The sequence below is a fragment of the Larus michahellis genome, chromosome 3 (assembly GCF_964199755.1).
Source record: "Larus michahellis chromosome 3, bLarMic1.1, whole genome shotgun sequence".
In the NCBI taxonomy this organism is placed as follows: domain Eukaryota; kingdom Metazoa; phylum Chordata; class Aves; order Charadriiformes; family Laridae; genus Larus; species Larus michahellis.
Window position 1 is genome coordinate 130,935,052 of NC_133898.1, and position 22,198 is coordinate 130,957,249.

Sequence of the window (22,198 nt, forward strand, 5' to 3'; positions counted from 1 at the left end):
TCATGGTCTTTCATTGGGCTCTCTCCAGTCTGTCCCTGTCCCTCTTGGACTGGGGAGCCCGGCACTGGACCCAGCACTCCAGATGCGGCCTCGCCAGCGCTGAGCAGAGGGGTAGGGTCCCCCCCCCTCGATCTACTGGTAATACTTTGCCTGATGAAGCTCAGCATAGCCTCAGCACTCTTCGCAGCAAGGGCATGTTGCTGGCTTATGGTCAACCTGGTGCCCACCAGGTCCTCTTCTGCCAGGGTGCTTTCCAGTTGGGTGGCCATTGCTGCACGGGGTTGTTCCTCCTCAGGAGCAGGACTTCGCACTTCTCCTCGTCAAATCATGGAGCTGTCTTGGTTGGAAGGGACCTTTCAGATCATCGAGTCCAACCACCAACCCAACACTGCCAAGGCCACCACTACCCCATGGCCCTCAGCACCGCGTCTGCCCGGCTTTTCAATCCCTCCAGGGATGGCGACTCCACCACTGCCCTGGGCAGCCTCTTCCAATGCTTCACAACCCTTTCCAGGAGGAAATTGTTCCCAATAGCCATCCTAAACCTCCCCTGGCACAACTTGAGGCCGTTTCCTCTTGTGCCGTGGCCTGTTCCTTGGGAGAAGAGCTCGACCCCCCCTGGCTACCCCCTCCTTTCAGGGAGCTGTAGAGAGCGAGAAGGTCTCCCCTCAGCCTCCTCTTCTCCAGGCTGAACACCCCCAGCTCCCTCAGCCGCTCCTCACAAGACTTGTACTCTAAACTTCCTGAGGTTCCCCTCTGACCACTCCTCCATTCTCTCCAGGCCCCTCTGGACATCTCCAGCACTTCCAGTCCAGTGCCACCAGCAGCATCCCAGCAGGTCCACCCCAACCCATCACTGACTTGGTCCCCAGCTGCTGTGGTACCAGGGGGTTGTGCAGCGCTGGGCAGGTTGGCGGGTGCTTGCGGTGGACTGGGAGCCTGGAGGACCAGTTACACGCTGGGAGTGGTTGTCCTGGATCAGACCAAAGCTCCAGCAAGCTCAGCACTATGGATTCCCGATGGGAAGCATCACGGGTGAAGGAGGATGGAGGGACACCTCCACCCGCTCCAGCTGCATGCCAGGGGCAGGTGGGAAGGGTTCGCAGAGGGACCCAAGGCTGGGGAAGCACCCATGGGTGCACCCTCAGGCAGGGTGAGAGCTGCTGCTTGGATGAGCTTCTCTTTCCATCGGCTGCTGCCAAGAGAGATCTGCTCTTCGCAGGCTTAGCGTTATTAGATTAGGTGGTGGCTCTCACCTGGGTTTGGAGGGAGGAGGTTTTATCCACTCAAAGACAGGAAAGCATCCCTGAGCTCTGCTGGTGGCCCCAACCATGGAGGTGGCACATCCCCGTCCATCCTGGTGCACCCCAGCCATCAGCGATGCCCAAATGCCCCTGGAGGTTTGGACCCAGATGCCCAAATGTCATTCCAGGTACCCCCAGCTCTCCTCTTTGTGCGTCTCCTGTCTGTGCCTCAGTTTCCCCACACAGGACGAGACGGGGGCTCAGCCCTGTCCTCCTCTCCGGGTCACCCAGCAGATGGCAACTGCTTGCAATCTTTGGGGGCTTCTTGGAAGTCGTAGGGAGCAGGAGGAGGTCTCCAGCCTGTGTCATGGAGCGAAGGCTGCAGAGATGCTGCTGTGGGCAGAAGGAGGAGGGATATGGTTCTGCTGGGTTTTGGGGGCCTTCTGGGGGGCTTTTGGGTCATGATAGAGCTCAGAGGGTGGGGATTAGGGGCACAGAGTCTAGTTGGAGGTCAGTGATGAGTGGTGTTCCCCAGGGGTCAGTACTGGGCCCCGTCCTCTTCAATATATTCATCAATGACCTGGATGAGGGGATAGAGTGCAGCCTCAGCCAGTTCACCGATGACACAAAGCTGGGGGGGGTGGCTGACACACCAGGAGGCCGTGCCACCATCCAGAGAGACCTGGACAGGCTGCAGAGTTGGGCAGAGAGGAACCTTATGAAATTCAACAAGGGCACGTGTAGGGTGCTGCACCTGGGGAGGAATAACCCCCTGCACCAGGACAGGTTGGGGGTCACCTGCTGGAGAGCAGCTCGGTGGAAAGAGACCTGGGAGTCCTGGGCGACAACGGGATGCCCATGAGCCAGCAATGTGCCCTCGTGGCCAAGAAGGCCAATGGCATCCTGGGGGGCATCAAGAAGAGTGTGGCCAGCAGGTGGAGGGAGGTCATCCTCCCCCTCTGCTCTGCCCTGGGGAGGCCACAGCTGGAGCACTGGGGCCAGTTCTGGGCTCCCCGGTTCCAGAAGGACAGGGAACTGCTGGGGAGGGGACGGCAAAGGGCTACCGAGATGCTGAGGGGACTGGAACATCTCTCTGATGAGGAAAGGCTGAGGGATTTGGGTCTCTTCAGCCTGGAAAAAAGACGACTGAGGGGGAACCTTATCAACGCTTGTAAATACTGAAAGGGGGGGTGTCAGGAGGACAGGGCCAGGCTCTTCTCAGTGGTGCCGGGGGACAGGACAAGGGGTAACGGGCACAAACTTGACCATGGGAAGTTCCATCTCAACATGAGGAGGAACTTCTTTGCTGTGAGGGTGGCAGAGCCCTGGCACAGGCTGCCCAGAGAGGTGGGGGAGTCTCCGTCTCTGGAGACATTCCAACCCCGCCTGGACGCGTTCCTGTGCCACCTGCTCTGGGTGACCCTGCTCTGGCCGGGGGTTGGACGGGATGGTGTCCAGAGGGCCCTTCCAACCCCTGCCGGTCTGGGATCCTGTGATTCTGTGGGGTGGGAGAAGCGGCTGCAGGGCCCCCTCCAACCTCGCGCCAGTGGGTGAGGGTGGGCTGGGAGAGGCAGCCCGAGGTTCTTCACCTTCTGAGCCCCCCAGAGGATGCTGCGGGCCCGGCGGAGCTCAAAGCTGAGCTTCTCCTTTCCCCCTCTCCCTCGCCCGTGGGAAAAGTCGGGACACGGCCTTATCCCCAAGGAATTCTCCCACTTCCCGCTCCCCGCAGAGAGGGGGGCAAGAGCTGCGGCGCGGGACCCCCCCGCTCCCAGCCCCTTCGTCCTCACCCAGCGCCCCAGGGAAGGAGCCGAAGCGGCGCCGAGGTTTCGAACCAGCCTTTATTTCTCTCGCTCAGGAAAGTAACTCAGCGGTACAAATAGACTTTGGCATGAGAACCAGAGAAACCTTCCCGGGGGGGGGGTGGGGGGGTGGGGAGTGCGGTTCCCCGCGGGTGCCCTAAGGATGAGAAAGATGCAGAGACCGAAAAGGAAATTCCCCGGAGCCCGTCAACAAGTTTCCACCCCCCCCCCCCCCCCCAGACTCCCTTTCCGATAGATATTTATAGATTTCTATAGATACGATGGTAGCGTCATTTATAATAAATATCCTCTCTGGTATCTAACAGTATGTACAGGTCATCAAGTATCAGAAATACGTTGGTTTGCTTCTGTTAAAAGGTGAGAAAAGGAACGGGCGGGCTGGGCGCCTCGCCTGTCCCCACAGTCCCCACTGACACCCCCCGGGGCTCAAAGAAGGGCCAGCGCAATGTCACGGTGTCCCCCGGCGTCCCCGCTGGCTGGGAGACAGCCTGCATTTCGGGTGCTGGCAGGGGGGACAGCGGGGTCCTGGGGGGGCGATGGGGGTGCTCCCCGTGGGGGCTGGGGGGCAAAGGAAGAAGTTTTCGCCCCCCTCTTGCCGTGACGGGGCGGCCGCGATGGAGGTGACCCCCCGGGTTGTGCTGAGTGGGCAGATGCGGGGAGCCCCGGGGACACCCCCTGCTCTGGGCTCGGGGTGCGGGTCGCAAGGGGGCCGGCGCGACCCGCGGGGGTGTGGAGGAGAACGAAGGGTGAAAAAGCCTTATAATGCCCGGGGTTGTCCCCAAAAAAAGCTCCTCGAGGGTCACGGCTCCAGCCCCAGATCTGCCGCGGGGGAGGATGGAGACCGGGGTCCATCCGCTCTCCACGGACCACGGGGGAGGATGGAGACCCCCCCAGTCCCGCGCTGCCGCTGCCCATCCTGCCTCCGGGGGGGATGGCTCCGGCAAAAATCCCAGTTTTGCCCACCCAAAAAAAGGGGTTCAGAGCTCTCGGAGGGCTGCCGGGGCCTTTGCGGCCGCCTACGTGACTCACGGCTTGTTTTCTCGGCCGCGGGGGCCGGCTGCTGCGCCCAGCGGTGGAGGAGGCTCCATCTAAGCCCCTCTTAGCCTGATTTGCCCACTGACGCGTGCTCGCCTCGGCCGGGGCATCCCTCGCCCCGCGGCGACTCGCCTTCTTCCCCCGGGCGGCGCCGGAGGAGGCAGAGGATGGAGGGGACGGGACCCCCCCTTGGTGCCCGCGGTGGGTGCCGGGAGCCCCCCACCTCCTCCTCTCCCCACGTCCCCCCCGGTGCACATCAAGTCACGCGTCCGGCTTCATGGCCGTGCCGTCGCACACAGCCTCGCACGCTCGGGCTGCCGTGGGGCCGCCGTGGGGCCGTGGGGGTCCCCAGCCCCTTCCACAGAGGTGGTTATCCCGGCGGGAGGTGCAGGGGTATGGCCCCCCCCCAGGCACCCACCCCATCAGGTTAAAAACCCTCTCCAGCTCTCCAAGTTTCACATTTTCGAGGAGTGGTTTGGTTTTTTTTTGTGGGTTTTTTTTTTTGGTAAAATAAAATAAAATAGAATTAATTTAAGTTAAAAATAAAATAAAACAAAACCAGCAGCTCCCTTCTCTCTGCGGAGGGGACCCGGGGGGCAGCCTCGGCGCTGCTCCTTCGTCCCTCCCGAATCCCGGCAGAGGAGCACGGACCACCCCGGGGGTCCCAGCCCGCTGTCTCCCCCCTCCGCAGCCAGACCCTGGAGTGGTCTCCTCCTGCCGTGACCAGAAGGTTCCTTGGCCGAGGCGGGGGGGTCCATGGGCCGCGGGCGGGGATGGAGAAGGGGCTACACGGAGCTGCGGCGCTTCATGAGCCCCTGGAAAGCCGTCAGGCTGTGGAGCCCGGTGGAGACGGAGCTGATGGCCGACCGGCGGGCGTTGCAGAAGCATCTGTTGGAGGGGGTCTCCGGACAACGGCCGGGCGAGGAATGGCTCTGCTCCACGCAGGTGTCCGAGGTGGAGAGGTCCCTGGGGATGATCATAGGGATGGAGTACTGCAGCTTCTCCCGGCTCTTGTACCACAGGCACGAGCACATGGATTGGAAGTGGAGAACCTCGGCGTAGACGTTCCGAAAGCCTCCCCCGCTGCCCCCGCCGCCCCCCGCCGCCGCCGGCACGGCCGAGGTGGTGTCCGTGGCGTGGATGCTGCTGGCCTGCCCGTTGCGGGTGAGCAGCGCCCGGTGCTCGGCGTCCCGCTTCTCGTCCTCGGCGTTCATGGTCATGAAACGCAACACCACCAGGTTGAGGAAAGCCCCGATGACCGTCAGCCCCGTCAGGATGTAGACGAAGCTGAAGGCCACGTACTGCGGCTTGTTCTGGAGGGCTTCATCCTTCTGCAGGGCCACGTAGTCCCCGAAGCCGATGGTGGTGAGGGTGATGAAGCAGTAGTAGTAGGCATGGAAGAAGCTCCAGTGCTCGTAGTAGGAGAAGGCGGCTGCCCCGATGCAGAGGGTGCTGATGCAGGAGAAGAACCCAATGGTGACCATGTTGGCCATGGAGACCTCCGCCCGCCTCATGCCAAGGCACTTCTTGATGCGGTGGAGGAGGTACTTGACGAAGGTGTTGATCCTCTCACCCAAGCTCTGGAACATGACGAGGGTGAGGGGGATCCCCAGCAGGGCGTAGACCATGCAGAAGACCTTGCCCCCATCCGTGCTGGGGGCTGCATGGCCGTAACCTGGGGAGCAAAGCCACAGAGCGGCATCAGCTTGGTGGTCCGAGGTGGGGTGCAGTGCCCCAAACCGCTTCCCCAGCTGAGTTCCTAATGGTGAATCCCAACCCTGACTGGTGCCATCCTCTCCCTCAGGCACAAGGAGTGACCACGGATGGCTGGGCAGGCTGGGGGGACAAGGGGGTCTCCAAATAAAAATGAAGGGGAGGGGGCCGGAGAAGGGGGAAAGCCCTCGTCTCGTGGGGAAAGGAGCTGGGGGGCTGGCGGGGGGTGATGGACAAGGTGCTGCATCCCTGGGTTGGGGTGGGGGCAGTTGGAGGATGCTTGATGGACCCTGGCTGGGGTTGGGGGATGTTCTCCATCCTTTGGGTTTTGGAAATTGGTGATTGCTCTTCCCTGAAATACCCATCCCAGGATGCCCCATCCCTGGAAACGGTTGGACGGGGCTCTGAGCGACCTGCTCTAGTTGAAGATGTCCCTGCCCATGGCAGGGGGTTGGACTAGATGGCCTTTAAAGGTCCCTTCCCACCCAAACCATTCTGTGATTCGATGACTCTATGGCCCGTCTCAGAGCAGCCGGGTGGAGAGGCGCAGGAGATGGGGAAAATGGGGATTTTTAAGGAATCAAGCGACAAGGGCGGCTGGTTCCCCTGTCACCCCAGCCCCGTGTCCTCATGTCCCCCTGCCCCACTGTCTGCTGTCTGAGGCCCCTGCGCTGCCCGGGGTGCCCTCGCCGCCAGGCACCAGCCGCTCCCCTTCCCTTCTCCTGTCCCTTTCCTTTCTATTTTTCCCTCTCCCTCTCCCTCTCCCTCTCCCTCTCCCTCTCCCTCTCCCTCTCCCTCTCCCTCTCCCTCTCCCTCTCCCTCTCCCTTTCCCTTTCCCTTTCCCTTTCCCTTTCCCTTTCCCTTTTCCTTTCCCTTTCCCTTTCCCTTTCCCTTTCCCTTTCCCTTTCCCTTTCCCTCCTCCTTTTCTTTTATTTTTCTTTCTCTTTCCCTTTCTCTTTTTTCCTTTTCCTTTTCCTTTTCCTTTTCCTTTTCCTTTTCCTTTTCCTTCCCCTTCCGCTTCTCCTCCTTCCCCATCCCCTTCCCTCTCCCTTTCCCCCTCTCCAGCACCCTGAGCTCCCAGGAGCAGGCAGGGGCTGGGACACAGGCTGCCCTCGGCAGATTGCCAGGAGCCAAGCGCAGGCAGGAGCAGGCAGGAGCAGGCAGGAGCAGCGCTGGGGCCAGGGCTGCAGCTCACTGACCCCTCAGCCCTGGGAGGGGGCTGGGGGTGCCGGCACGAGCACACCTGACCCGGCACCCACTGCAGCTAAACCAGAGCCAGCACCCGCAGCCGCCCCCGAGCCCCGGCAGCCAGCCCTGCCCCGGCTCTCTCTAATCCCGGCTGGGCGGCGGCAGGCGGCATCCCCCACCGTCACCCTGCCGGCAGCCTCGCCGGGTCAAGGATTAGGCCGGGCCGGGGCGAGGTGAAAACAAGGATTGTTGGATCTCTGCCCAAGTCAGCCCTGAGGAGCTGGCGGGACCTCGCCAGCTGCCATGGGAGTCGGAGAGCATCACCAGAGAGCATTGCCGGAGAGCATCACTGGAAAACATCACCAGAGAACATCACCAGGGAGCATCACTGGAGACAGAGAGCATCACCAGAGAGCATTGCCGGAGAGCATCACTGGAAAACATCACCAGAGAACATCACCAGAGAGCATCGCCAGAGAGAGAGATCATCACCAGAGAGCATCGCCAGAGAGCATCACCAGAGAGCATCACTGGAAAACATCACCAGAGAACATCACCAGAGAGCATCACCGGAGACAGAGAGCATCACCAGAGAGCATCACTGGAAAACATCACCAGAGAGCATCACCACAGAGCATCGCCAAAGAGCATCACCGGAGAACATCACCGGAGAACATCACCAGAGAACATCACCAGAGAGCATCGCCAGAGAGCATCGCCAGAGAACATCACCAGAGAGCATCACCAGAGAGCATCACTGGAGAGAGAGCATCACCAGAGAGCATCACTGGAGAACATCGCCGGAGAGCATCGCCGGAGAGCATCACCAGAGAACATCGCCAGAGAGCATCACCGGAGAACATCACCGGAGAACATCACCGGAGAACATCACAGGAGACAGGGCATCACCGGAGAGCATCACCAGAGAGCATCACCAGAGAGCATCACTGGAGAGCATCACCAGAGAGCATCACCAGAGAGCATCACCGGAGAGCATCACCGGAGAGCATCACCAGAGAGCATCACAGGAGACAGGGCATCACCAGAGAGAGAGCATCACCAGAGAACATCACTGGAGAGCATCACCAGAAAACAACACCAGAGAGCATCACTGAAGAACATCACCAGAGAGCATCGCCAGAGAGCGTCACAAGAGAGAGAGCATTGCCAGAGAGCGTCACCAGAGAGCATCACTGGAGAACATCACCAGAAAGGGTTGCTGGAGAACATCACTGCTCTCATCAGCGCCAGGTGCCAGCCTGCCACCTCCCTCGCTGATGGAAAAGGGGCTGCTGCTTTGTGTCCCCTCCCTGCCCGCTGCCTGCTGTCCCCTCCCCAGCAGCAGAGGGGACACGGAGGCAATGCCATGCCAGTCGGCTGGCCGAAGCAGAGCCAGGCAGTGCATTTCAAACCAGGGTCACGTCCCCCTGCCCTCGGGGCGGGCGCCGAGCCTTTGCCCTGCTCGTCTGCCTGTCCTGCTCTTCATCTTCTGCCAGACGCCCCCGTCCCCCTCCCCGCAGCCCGCGTCTCCCCGTTCCTCCTGCATCAAGGACGGGATTTTCGGATGCGAGCCTCCAGCGCTGCCTGCGAGCCCCGTCCTGCCTGCCTTGCGCCAGCGCAGCCTCCCGCAGCTATATTTAGCCCCGATTCCCCAGGGAAGGCAGTTTATGAGCTCTCGCGGCGCGTCCAAGCGTCCGTCAATCTGCCAGACCCCCCCTTTCCCGGCTTTAGCAGGCGCTGCCTGATCTCCAGCACGTCTGAGGACGGGGGGAAGGTCGCCGGGATATGGAATCTCCAGCCGGTGAGGAAAGGGAGGCCCTGGGAAGGCGACAGAGAGGGTGAAACCCACCCCCCGGACCCCTTTTCCACCTGGGGTTTCATCCACCATGGGAAGGGAATGCATCGGAGAGGAGAGCTCAGCTCCCAGGGATGCGGCAAAGCCCCGGCAGCTGCCAGGTTCAACAGCGGCTCTGTTTTTTCCGCCGCACCAGCATGTGTGACTCTGTGGCATGTCCTGGCCCCGCGAGGCTCCCCGCCACGCTCCTGCCCTCCCTGCAGACGGGGCTCAGCATCCCGGCACCCATCCCGCTCCTGCAGCCCCCCCAAAACCTCCCCCCCGGGGGGATGCTCCTCAAAGGGGCGTCCCAGGAGGGATGCTGCCAAGGGAAAGCAGCGTCAGGGTGCCACAGGCTCCCGCTCGGGGTGCTGCGAGCCGGCAGGGAGCACGGCGGGTGTCCCCAGGGAGAAAATATGACATGTCCCTGAGGAACGCGGCCGGCTCCTCTCCTTTTTAGGGCTGCGGAGGAGCAGGGCTGGAGCTGGCGGCGGCTGCGGGGAGCAGGTGCAGGTCTCGGCTGGCCCCTGGCCTGGAGCAAATCCCAGGCTGTCGGGAGCGATGGATGGTGGGGATTAGCGGGGCAGCTGCCGGGGACGGCAGGAAGGCGGGGGAAAACTCCACAGAGCGGAGGTGTTACAAGGCTGAAGGGTGCAAAGGGCTGCGAAGGCAGGGAGAGGGTCCCTGGGAGGTGGCACTGGGTGATGAAGGGGTATGGGAAGGGGCTGAGCCCTCCAGGGATTGGGGGCAGGGATACAGGGCAGGGGATGGAGGGAGCCAGGGCAGGGGGATGGAGAGAGACAGGGCAGGGGGATGGAGGGAGCCAGGGCAGGGGATGGAGAGAGACAGTGCAGGGGATGGAGGGAGCCAGGGCAGGGGATGGAGAGAGACAGGGCAGGGGATGGAAGGAACCAGGGCAGGGGATGGAGAGAGACAGGGCAGGGGATGGAGGGAGCCAGGGCAGGGGATGGAGAGAGACAGGGCAGGGGATGGAAGGAACCAGGGCAGGGGATGGAGGGAGACAGGGCAGGGGATGGAAGGAACCAGGGCAGGGGATGGAGAGAGACAGGGCAGGGGATGGAGGGAGCCAGGGCAGGGGATGGAGAGAGACAGGGCAGGGGATGGAGGGAGCCAGGGCAGGGGATGGAGAGAGACAGGGCAGGGATGGAAGGAACCAGGGCAGGGGATGGAGGGAGACAGGGCAGGGGATGGAAGGAACCAGGGCAGGGGATGGAGGGAGCAAGGGCATGGGATGGAGGGAGCCAGGGCAGGGGACAGAGAGTCCCAGCTGAGGGCAGGGGCTGGGAGCTGGGCTGGGGTTTTGGGGCTCTGAAGCAGTCAGGAAACCAGCTCCCTGCTTTACAGAATTGCTGCGGGGAAGGCAAAGGCCGGCAGCGAGCGAGGGCTGGTGGCCACGAGCGGTGGCTCATGCCAGGACACCACCATGTCCTGCTGCCAGAGCCGTCATGCTTCTCCTCCCATTCACACAGGGGACGCTCCCAGGGTCCGCGCTGGGCACAGGCTCTCTTCCTCCTTGCACCCACCCTCACCCCCCATAGCCTGGGTGTCTCTGGGCTGGTGGCTGGTGTCCCCCTCCCTTACCCAGCCCAGCTGCCACCTCTTGCCACTGCAATAGCCTGGCCCCCCCGCAGAGGGATGCCGGAGCCCTTCACCTTGGTCTCTGACCTGCTGCAGCTTCCACTGTCCGTTGCCGGGCTGTGAGGCTGCGGGGGCGACGAGGGACGGTGGGGAAGGTTCAGGCGTCCCTGCTGCTGGGGCATCTACCAAAGCATTGACCCCTCTGGGGGTCTCCAACGCCTTGGAGCAGCCCCAGTTTCTGTCCCAGATGGGGATGAAGACAACTCTGGTCCTTCCAAGCCTGGGACAAACCCGTCTTTGGTCCTTCCAAGCCTGGTTTCACGCAACCCCACAGCCCACAGAGCCCTGTCTCCCTTCCCACCCCACTTCCCAGCAGCTTCAGCAGCAGCCACCAAGGTCAGAATGTTTCCATGCATTCTGGGGAGGAAGGAATGGTCCGACTGCAGCCATAGACGCCCAAGGATCCACAGTTAGGAGGGCCCCAGGGAGGAAAAGCCTCATCCCCTGGAGATGTCACCCCCCTCCACGTAGACCACCCGCCCCGAGCAGACCCCACGCTTGCAGCTGGCTGGCATGACGGCGAACACACAGCAACCCCACGCACCCAAAGCCCTTTAGCACCCAAAAAGCAACCAAAGCCCGAAGCCCCTGGTCCTGAGCCCCCCCCAGGTGCCTGCCCCAGGCACCCCCTTCTCCCGGCCCTCACGGGGAAACCCTTGGGGGTCCCCCAGAGATGGAGGCAGTGGGTGGGCATCCCATGGGGTGCAGCATCCATCCCTGCACCACCTGGGAGATGGCCTGGGAGCAAACAAGCGGGCGGCTGGGAAAGGCAGCATGTGGCAGCGGCGCTGCCAACCCTGAGCAAACACAGCCCCGGCGCGACGGGGCACGGTGCTGCGTGGGGACACAGGCACCCTGCAACGCCTCTGTCCCCCCCCCGAACAGGGGTTGAGGGCAGCGGGAAGGGGTTTGTCCAGCCCGGGGACACCTCCTGGGCAGGGCAGGCTGAGAGGCAGCAGGAGGAGAGGGACAGACCCCGGCAGCAGCTCCCTGGGACCAGGCTGAACTTGGGTGATAAGGAGGTGGAGAGAGCCCTGGGACCCACAGCACCCAGGCTGCCCCAGTCCCAGCTGCGTCTTGGGCCTGGAGCAGGGACTGTCCTCACTGCGTCTTCACCAGGGCGGGGAAGGAGTGGCCAGCTTGTCATCCTCACACCCTGCCATCCATCCATCCATCCATCCATCCATCCATCCATCCATCCACCCACCCACCCATCCATCCATCCATCCATCCATCCATCCACCCACCCATCCTTCCATCCACCCACCTGCCCACCCATCCATCCATCCATCCATCCATCCATCCATCCATCCATCCATTCATTCACCTATGCATCCTTCCATCCACCCACCCACTCATCTGTCCATCCAGCCATCTATCCATCCCTCCACTCACCTACCCACCCATCCACCCATCCTTCCGTCCACCCACCCATCTGTCCATCCATCCATCCATCCATCCATCCATCCATCCATCCATCCATCCATCCCTCCATCCACCCATCCATCCATCTCTCCACCTAACCCTCCACCCACCCATCCATCCATCCCTCCACCTAACCCTCCATCTGTCCATCCATCCATCTATCCATTCCTCCACCCACCTACCCACCCATCCACCCATCCATCCATCCCTCCACCCAACCTTCCTTACATCCATCCATCCATCCATCCATCCATCCATCCATCCATCCATCCATCCATCCAACCATCTCTCCACCTAACCCTCCATCCCTCCATCCATCCATCCCTCCATCCATCCATCCATCCATCCATCCATCCATCCATCCATCCACAGATCTCTGCCCACTTTCAACCCCTCTCCATCCATCCCCCCTGCCCCCATCTCCCTACTCCCACTCCCTGACCCCCCCCGTGCTCAGCCTCCCTCCCCAGTGCTGGGGACTGCCCTGGGGGGCTGTCACCCTTGGTGGGGGGTGTCACACCGGGGGGTGTGACACCGGGGAAGGGGTGCTGGGCCTGGCTGTGGACTCGTGTCTCCGTGGGGTGGGAAGGGACCCTGGTGTTGGAGACCCCCCAGGACACCACCTCCCCAGTGGGGTGGGGGGGAGGGAGGTGGGGGCCCCAAACCCCCCCAGCCCCCCTTCCCCTCCTCTGCAGCGGCATCTGCGCCCCTGCCACCCCCCTGGTCCCCGTGTCACCCCTTCCCCCCAGATTTGTCCTACACACTTGGGGGGGTGTCACCTCCCCAGAGGGGCTCAGAGCCACCCCCACCCCAGGTCCCACAGCAGCGGGGGGGCGGGGGGCAGCCCCACACCCCGGGGAGGGGGCAGAGCAGGAGGGTTTGGGGGTGCAGCCGGTGCCTCTGTGTGTGTGTCCCCCCCGGGCACCACTGCCTGCAGGCGGGGGCCAGACCTCGCCGTAGCGGGGGGGTCAGGATGGTGTCATGGAAAATCCCGGCGCCGGCCAAGCGCCCTGTTTGCGCCAAAACTGGCAATTTTTCCCTCAGTCCTGGGGCTCCGCCAGCCCCTTCCTGGCCCCCTCCACCCCCCACCCCCCCTCCTCCATCCCTCCCCTCCTCCTGCAAAAGGGGGGTGCAGCCGGGCCCCCCCACACCCTCCGGGGCCCTGCGGCAGGAGGGGGGATGCTCTCCGCGCTGGTGGGCAAGGCGGGATGCCCCGGTGATGGGCACGGCTGGATGCTGGTGGGGCTGGTCCTGCTGGTTTTTGGTTTTTTTTTTGGGGGGGGCCACCCCATAACCCCATGGCACAGCACAGACCTGCGGCTGGGGACACCCCCGCAGCCCTGGGGATGGCTGAAATCGAGAGCGGAGCCGCTTTCTGCACCGGCGCAGGGAAAAGGGGCCTCGGGGGGGGAATAAAAAGTCATTTAAGGCCTTTAGGACCGATTCTGCTGGGATTGGGGGGGGGGGCTGCCCTGCCTGCATCCGCCCCCACCCCTGGGCAGAGGGACTGGGGCACAGGCAGTGACCCCCCCACCCCACGCAGCACCCAGGAGCCCCATCCCGCACCCTGAGCCCCTCCAAGGGGTGACAAAGCCCCCAGCCTCCTGCGAGACTCAGGCCCCAAAGGACCGACCGCTCCGTGCTGCCCTGGGTCCCTCCGAGCTCAAGCAGAACGTGGATGTGGCACAAGCTCAGGCGTCGTGTCCCCGGGGAGTCAGGGCTTGATTCGGTCACCCTGTCACCCTGCCGCCTCCCCCCTGCTGAGCTAAAGCTCCCCGATGGCTCTCGCTGCAAAGCTCCTCATGCCAGGGATCCTTCCTTCCTTCCATCCATCCATCCATCTTTCCTTCCTTCCTTCCTTCCTTCCTTCCTTCCTTCCTTCCTTCCTTCCATCCATCCATCCATCTTTCCTTCCTTCCATCCGTTCATCCATCCATCCATCTTTCCTTCCTTCCTTCCATCCATCCATCTTTCCCTCCTTCCTTCCTTCCTTCCTTCCATCCATCTTTCCTTCCTTCCTTCCTTCCTTCCTTCCTTCCTTCCTTCCTTCCTTCCTTCCTTCCTTCCTTCCTTCCTTCCTTCCTTCCTTCCTTCCTTCTTTCCTTCCTTCCATCCATCCATCCATCCATCTTTCCTTCCTTCCTTCCTTCCTTCCTTCCTTCCTTCCTTCCTTCCTTCCTTCCTTCCATCCATCTTTCCTTCCTTCCTTCCTTCCTTCCTTCCTTCCTTCCTTCCTTCCTTCCTTCCTTCCTTCCTTCCTTCCTTCCATCCATCCATCTTTCCTTCCTTCCTTCCTTCCTTCCATCCATCTTTCCTTTCTTCCTTCCTTCCTTCCTTCCATCCATCCATCTTTCCTTCCTTCCTTCCTTCCTTCCTTCCTTCCTTCCTTCCTTCCTTCCTTCCTTCCTTCCATCCATCCATCCATCTTTCCTTCCTTCCTTCCTTCCTTCCTTCCTTCCATCCATCCATCTTTCCTTCCTTCCTTCCTTCCTTCCTTCCTTCCTTCCTTCCTTCCTTCCATCCATCCATCTTTCCTTCCTTCCTTCCTTCCTTCCTTCCTTCCTTCCTTCCTTCCTTCCTTCCTTCCTTCCTTCCTTCCATCCATCCATCTTTCCCCATGGCTCCGCCCCAGCTCTCTCTGTTTCCCATCTCCCAGGGAAGGGCAGGATGCAGCTCCCTCCTCCCAGTGCCCAGTTTGCGTCGTGCCAAGGTGTGGAGGGGTGTGCAACGGCACCCAGCGCCGTGCAATGCCACCCAGCGCCGTGCAACGGCACCCAGCATGGTGCACCAACACCCAGCGCTGTGCACCAGCATCCAACACCACGTGCGGCGCCGTGCACCAGCGCCAGGCACCAACACCCGGCACCATCCACCAGCACCCAGCACCGTGCACCAGCGCCCAGTCCCACGTCCAGCGCCTTGCACTGTGCACCAGTGACATGCGCCGGCACCCACCACCGTGCCCCAGTGCTCAACACCACGTGCAGCGCCGTGCACCAGTGCCAGGCACCAACGCCCAGCACCATGCACCGGTGCCCAGCAAGATGTCCAGTGCTGTGCACCGCGCACCAGTGCCGTGTGCCAACACCCACCACCGTGCGCCAGTGTCCAGTCCCACGTCCAGTGGTGTGCACCGTGCACCAGTGCCGTACACCAGTACCCAGCACCACTCACCAGTGCCCAGTCCCACGTCCAGTGGTGTGCACCGTGCACTGGTGCCCTGCGCCAGCACCCAGCACCATGCACCCAGCAACACGCACCAGTGCTATGCACCGTGCACCAGTGCCACGCACCAGCACCCACCACCATGCACCAGTGCCATGCACCATGCCCAGTGCTGTGTACCGTGCACCAGTGCCACGCACCAGCACCCAGCACCATGCACCAGTGCCACGCACCAGCACCCAGCACCATGTACCAGTGCCCAGCACCGTGCACCAGCACCCAGCACCATGTCCAGTGCCTTGCACCGTGCACCAGTGCCATGTACCAGAGTCCAGTACCGTGCACCAGTGCCATGCATCGTGCACCAGTGCCATGCACCAGAGTCCAGTCCAGTACCGTGCACCAGTGCCATGCACCAGAGTCCGGTCCAGTACCGTGCACTAGGGCCATGCACCAGCACTCAGCACCGTGCACCAGTGCCATGCACCAGAGTCCAGTACCGTGCACCAGGGCTATGCACCGTGCACCAGTGCCATGCACCAGAGTCCGATACCGTGCACCAGTGCCATGCACCAGCACTCAGCACCGTACAACAGCACCCAACACCGTGCCCAGTGCTGTGCACCGCGCACCAGTGCCCTGCACCAGCGCCCAGCACCGTGCACCAGCAACACGCCCCAGTGCCGTGCACCGCGCACCAGTGCCCTGCACCACTTACAGCCCCAATTTGGGCCCTCCTGCCCCACGGCCGCCCTCCTTCGCCCCTCTCCGCAGCCCCCCGCCGCCGCGGCACGCTCCGCTCCTGCCCCTTCCATCTCCCCTCCCGGCCATGATTTATGGCAGGCGGCGGTGCCCGCTATAAATCCTGCGCCGCAGTCGCTTCAGCCTGAGAGCTGCCTGATAAATATTTAAGCCGGTTCATAAATCACACGCCACCAGAGCGGGGCTCTCCCCACGGCTCCGGCACCCATCCGGCCTCCCGACACTAAACCGGGCAGCGCCGAGCCCATGCAACTAGCCCTAGGGTTTGGTAACTGCGGTGGGGGGGGGGAACCCCAAAATTCAAAGAAATTGGGTTCTTTTTGCCCGGGTGACCAACCCCCCTCTCCTCGGAGCATCTTCGCCCGGCACGTGGTGTTTATGCCTTGCTCTGAGTCAGGCTTTGCTGGCGAGTTTAATGAGGCATCAGCTGGGAGAGGCCAGGCGGGGGGGCAGGGAGGGAGCGGGTATTAATTGCTGTTATCGCTCCGGGATGGAGCGGAGCGGGAGATTTATAGCCTGGGTGAAGGGGAGGCGGGGGGAGGGGGAAGGTGGGAGGGATGCCACCGAGCCCCCTGGTTTGGAGGCTCCCTGGGATGAATCCCACGGGAGGGGACACGTGTGATACCTCCCCACCACGCCACAGGTCTGCTGGAGCCTCCTCGGGAAGAAGCTTTGTGTCCCCGGCGAATGTCCCGAGGTGCTGCTGGGGCAGCGGGCGACGATGGTCACCCTTAAATCACACGTCTCTGCCGGGAAGGGCTCGGGGACGGCTCCGGTCTCGGTGCCTACGTGCCAGCTCCCCACTCACCCTCTTCACGCTCATTCCCTGCTCCGGAGATCAGCGGCAGAGGGGGATATGCCCTCATTAGGTTTCAGAGTGAACACCGCAACCAGCAATCCCAGCACACCACAGGCAAAGGTGGGTGGCCTGATGCCTGACTGGAGAGGGAAGGAAAACGGTCCTGACCTCCCACGGCTTGGGAGCACGGCTGGGGCATGCAAACCAACCCCTACAGCGACCGAGGAGGCGCCGGGCTGGCCGGGGCCACCCTTCTGGAGAAGACCCCGCGCATCCCCAGGGGGTGAAAGGGGTGAGACGCTGCCTGTCTCTCCCCCTGCTGCTTTGGCATCACCTCCCGGGGCGGGTGTCTGGGCTGAGGCGGGAGGAATCCCAGCCCTGGAACAGAGTGGTACAGTTTTTCCCTCCGGCATGTTAACTCTGAAACCTATCAAAGGCATGTTCCTGGGTGCCAACACTGATTTCCACTGCCATCATTTTTAGCCGGCACGGCTAGCGCAGGATGGGAACAGACATGTCCAGAGGGGCTGGAGGGGGTGGGTGCCCCATCCCTGGCCTTCCCCCCACCAAGACCAGCCCCACTGCAGCCCCAAAACCCCTCCTTGTCCCAGCACGGCTGGTCCTGAGCCTTCTTCGAGACGTTTCCCTGTGCTGCCCCCTCCAAGGCCAGAGAACCGGGGGTCCTTCCCCTCCCACCGGTGCTGCTGCCGGTACCGGGAGGGTTGTGCCGGTACTGCCTTGTGCCTGCTCCCTCGGTAAACAAGCGGGGAGGGAGGAGGGCTGTGACAGATGGTGACACCGCGGTGGCATTCGCCACCTGCCCCGGCCCACATGGCCGCTCGTTTCTCCGCACACAGCATGGCCGGGGGGCGGGGGGGTGGGGAGGGAAATGTTTTTTGGGAGCGATCCAGCGAGAGCCATGGCAGCCAGCCCTGGAGGTCCCCGGTGCGGGGACAAGGGACGGAGGTGACAGGGGACATGTCCGGCGTGACATCCCGTGAGGGGGCCCGGGGGGGCCGGCTCTGCCCGGCTGAAAGGACAGGCGCGCTCCCCCCCTGCCCGCCCGTCGGCTCCCCTCGCCCCCGGCCCTGCGGGGAGGGGGACAGCGGGTGGCAGCCGTCCTAAATATCCCGGTCCCCCACACCCTGCCGCCGTGCTTTGGGGGTCCCCGGGCGCTGGGGTGGCTTCTCGGGGTGGGGGGGACTGCAGGAGAGGGTAGGGGGGTGTGTGTGGGAGACCTTCGGAGCAGCTGGCTGGCCTCTTGGCTCTTTTCCCAGATTAAAAAAAAAAAAAAAAAAAAAAAAGAAATATAAGGAAAACTTTCCCAGTGGGACCCGTCACCCTCCCGGTTTTTCCTCCTGCCCCCCTTTAAAACCGGCCACGGCACCGGGATCGGAACCCCGGCGTTCCCATTGTCCCCTTCGCAGTCCCCAACCCCACCAGCAGCTTTACAGAGGGTAAATCGCCTGTTGGTTGGCGCTTCCCTGGAACAATGCCTTTTTTTTCACCACCCCCCCACCCACCCCCCCACCGGAAAATCCCATTTCATGGGAATAACGGAATTTTCTTTCCCCTCTCGAGGCTTTTGAGGATTTTGCTCTCTTTGCTGGTACGCGCTGGGCCCCTTCGGCAGCAGCCAGGCTCCGTCGCGACAGGCCGGCTAAAACGCCTTCGAAAATCATGAGATTTTGGTAAAAAGAATATCGCTTTATGTATTTCTGTCCCCCTGCGCACCCCGGGCCACCGCGGAGGGGCTGGAGCTGCCGGGAGAGGAGGGCTCGACCCCCGCCGAGCCGTAAAGCCCCATCTGGGGACGTTCCCTCTGCGTTTCCCTCCCGCTCCGCTGCGGCCGGACGCGGGTATTTTGGGAACGGGTGTCATCACCCCAACCCCAGAGGGTCCCCTGAGCTGCCGACTCGAGCCCCAGACGAGGTTTTTGAGGTTTTGGAGGGTTTTGAGTTTTTAAACCCCAGCTAACGGGGTGCTTTGTGGGGCGTAACGCCTGCGTCGGGGCTCAACCGTCCCCTCTCCATCGCCGCCGGGTGTCCTGGGGGAGGCAGGAGGGGGACCCCCGACTCCCCGCAGCCTGGCGCTGAGCCGTGGCCTCTGGGGACCCTGCAGACACGGGGCTGGCTTTGTCTCCCTCCCGCCTCACTGCAGCATCCTTTGTGTGGGCTGGAGACGCCGCTCGCCACCCGCTCGCCGCCTCCCCCCAGCCCCCCGCGCACCCCCTTGCCCGCCGCTCCTCCTCCTCCTCCCTCGCACGTCAAACATAAGCTGCTTGTCTTCACTTTCAAAGCCTTTCCCAGCTGCTCCCGCCAGCCGGGAGAGCCCAGACCCCGCCGCCGCTCAGCCCCCAGCCGCTCCAGCGCCCCAATATCAGCCCCGGGAACCGAAAGCCAACCCGACAGCCACGTCTCAGCCCCCGAAATCATCAACCACCCCAACAGCCACGTCTCAGTCCCCAAAACCAACCCCAACAGCCGCATCACGGCCCCAAAAACCAACACCCACCCCAACACTTGGGTCTCATCTCCAAAGGCCAAGAGGCACCCCAACACCCACATCTCGTCCCCCAAAACCAATCCCAACACCCGCATCTCAGCCCCAAAACCCAACAGCCACCCCAAAACCTGTGTCTCAGCCCCAAAAATCAAGAGGCACCTCAACACCCGCATCTCAGCCCCCCAAACCAACACCCACCCCAAAACCCGTGTCTCATCCCCAAAAGCCAAGAGGCACCCCAACACCCGCATCTCAGCCCCCCAAACCAACCCCAACACCTGCAGCTCATCCCCAGAAATGAACAGCGACATCAACAGTCACATCTCAGCCCCAAAAACCGACAGCCACCCCAAAACCCGTGTCCCAGCCCCCAAAATCAAGAGGCACCCCAACACCCACATCTCAGCCCCAAAAACCAAGAGGCACCCCAACACCCACGTCTCAGCCCCAGGAACCAACAGTCAGTCACCCCAAAACCTGTATCTCACCCCCAAAAACCAACAGCCACCCCAAAGCCTGTGTCTCAGCCCCCAAAATCAGTGGGCATCCCACCACCCACATCTCAGCCCTGGGAACCAACCAAACCAACCCCACCACCCATGTCTCGTCCCCGGGAGCCAAGAGGCCCCCCAACACCCACATCTCAGCCCCAAAAACCAACAGCCACCTCAACACTCACATCTCACCCCCCAAAACAAAGAGCCACCTGCCAGGGCCAGGCCGGCCACGCGCCATCCCGGTCCAGCCACCGGCTGTCCCCCGGCCCTCCAGCCCCTCGTGGTGTGCTCCGGATGGGGCAGTTTGGGGAGCAGGGGGTGGTGGGACACCCCAGTTCCCCCCCTCCCCCCCACCTCCGTCAAGGGGACCCAGAGGACAGGCGGGTTGACGATGCGACTGGGCGAATGCACAGAGCAGCGGTCTGGAACCCGGGGGGACCCTGCAGCCCCCCCTCCCCGCCCCCCCAGCTCCTGCAGCCCCTCTCCCAAGGTGGGGGAGCGCCCTGGGCACTCTGAGCGGGGTCGGGTGAGGGCAGGGAGACCCCCCTGAGCACCGGGGTGCAGCGCTGACACCCCCTTTGTAGGGCCAAAGCGTCCATGTAGGCAAGGACACATCCCTGCCCGCCCCCCCCGGGCTGGGGGTCCCACCATCCTGGGAAGGGCAGGAGACTGTGAGGGATGGCACCCCTGGCCCCAGGGGACCTTCCTCCTCCTCCTCTTCCTGCAGGGAAGGGGTCAGCCGAGGGAATCGCTGTCCCACAGCCCCCCCGTGCCGCCCCCCCCCAGCACCCCCCCAGCCCCGCCGGACTCTGCGGGAGCCTCCCTACGGGGCTGGAAAGGGGGTCCCAGCTCAGCCACCCCCGCCCCGTGCGGGGGTCCCTAAGGCCGGGGGATATACTGGTGGGGAGCCCAGAGGCTGCGGGGATGGGAGCAGGGGGGCAGGGAGACCAGAGACCACGGGGATGAGCAGGTCGCCATTCTCCGGGGAAAGGGAGCCGGGGCAGGAGGGATCCCCGATGCCTCGGGGATGGGCGCGATGGAGGGGGGGCGGCCGGCGAGGTCTCCGGGGCTGGCGAGTAGCCCCGATACCTCGGGGATGGGCTGGGGTTTCCTAGGGCAGCGGGGCCACGGGCAGGTCGGGTGTAGCCCTGACGCTACGGGGACGGGCGCCTTCGGGAGGAACCGGGCTGGGGCTTCCCGGTGGTGGAGGAGCCCTTCGGGAGCGTCGCCCCAATAGCGGGGACACGGGCGGGGGGATTTCCCGGTGGCAGAGGCGGGTAAACCTGCCGCCGCGGTGATGGGCGTTTCGGGGAGGGGGTTGGCGGGGCTTTCTCAGGGACTGCGGGGGCTTGGGGGGTCAGGTCGCCCCGACACCTCGGGGATGGGCGGGGACCCGGAGGGTGGTTTTCAGGTGGTGGGGGAGCCGGGCAGGCGGGTCGCCCCGGTACTACGGGGACGGGCGGGGCGGGGGGGTGGTGTTGGGGGGAGTCCGAGTGGCTGTTTCCTGGTGGCGGGGGAGCCGGGAGAGAGGGTCGCCCCGATACCGCGGGGATGGCGGGGGGGGGGGGGGGGCGGTTCGGGGGTTTTCCAGTGACAGAGAAGCCTGGCGGGCAGGTCGCCCCCATACCACGGGGATGGGCTCGGGCGCGGGGGGAGGGCGAGTTTCCCAGTGGCAGAGAAGCCGGGCGGGCAGGTCGCCCCGATACCGCGGGGATGGACGGTCTTCACGGAGCGTGACCGGGGGCCGTTATCCCACGGCCGGGAAGCGGGAAAGGGTCTACCGGGGACACCGGGAAGCGCCGGGGCGGGGGTGCGTTAACCGGTACCTATGGTAGTGATGACGGTGATGGCGAAATAGAAGGAGCCGGCGAATTTCCACTGGACGCCGGCCTTGTGCGGCTTGAGCTTGAGGACGACCCACTCGAGTTCGCGGTAGCTCTCGGCGCTGAGGTTGTACTTGCTCTTCAGCTCCTGGCTCTTCGCCTCCAGCCGCCGCCGCTCCGCCGTCTCCTCCTCCGACTCCAGCGCGTCGAAGACGGCGGCGCCCACCAGCAGGTAAGTGAAGGTGCACATGATGAGCGCCAGCGTCCGCACGTTCTGCCGCTTCATGGTGCGGCGGCGGCGGGCGGCGGCGGCGGCGGCGGGGCCGTCTGGGGCATGGCGGCGGCGGCACGGCGGAGCGCCCGGCGGGGCTCGGCGCGGCGGCGGCGGCGGCGGCGGCGGCGGCGGCGGAGCGGAGCGGGGCGGGCGGCGGGGGGCGGGGGCGGGGGCGGGCGGGGGCGGAGCTGTCCTTCAGCACCACCGCCCCGCCACGCGCACACGCGCGCACCCGCGCCCGCACCGGTATCGGCACCCGCACCCACACCCGCACCCAGCAGTACGGACACCCGCACCGGTATTGGCACCCGCACCCGCACCGACATCCGCACCCAGCAGTACGACACCCGCACCGGTATCGGCACCCGCACCCGCACCGACACCCAGCAGTAAGGACACCCGCACCGGTATCGGCACCCGCACCCACACCGACACCCAGCAGTACGGACACCAGC

At 63.6% G+C, this 22,198-nt stretch overlaps 1 protein-coding gene across 1 annotated transcript; it reads right to left on the bottom strand.

The window, feature by feature from the left end:
- Positions 1-3,064: 3,064 nt before the first annotated feature.
- On the bottom strand, positions 3,065-21,856 carry KCNK3 (potassium two pore domain channel subfamily K member 3). Its single transcript, XM_074582209.1, has 2 exons — positions 21,473-21,856; positions 3,065-5,774 (listed from the first exon to the last, which is right to left on the bottom strand). The coding sequence occupies exons 1-2, from the start codon at positions 21,753-21,755 to the stop codon at positions 4,885-4,887; spliced, it is 1,173 nt and encodes a 390-aa protein (XP_074438310.1). The 5' UTR covers positions 21,756-21,856; the 3' UTR covers positions 3,065-4,884.
- Positions 21,857-22,198: the final 342 nt, after the last annotated feature.

Coding starts and splice junctions, on each gene's coding strand:
- KCNK3 (XM_074582209.1), bottom strand. CDS start 21,755: ATGAAGCGGCAGAACGTGCGGACGCTGGCGCTCATCATGTGCACCTTC. Junction 5,775..21,472: donor CACCGTCATCACTACCATAG/GTACCGGTTAAC, acceptor TTTGCTCCCCAG/GTTACGGCCATGCAGCCCCC.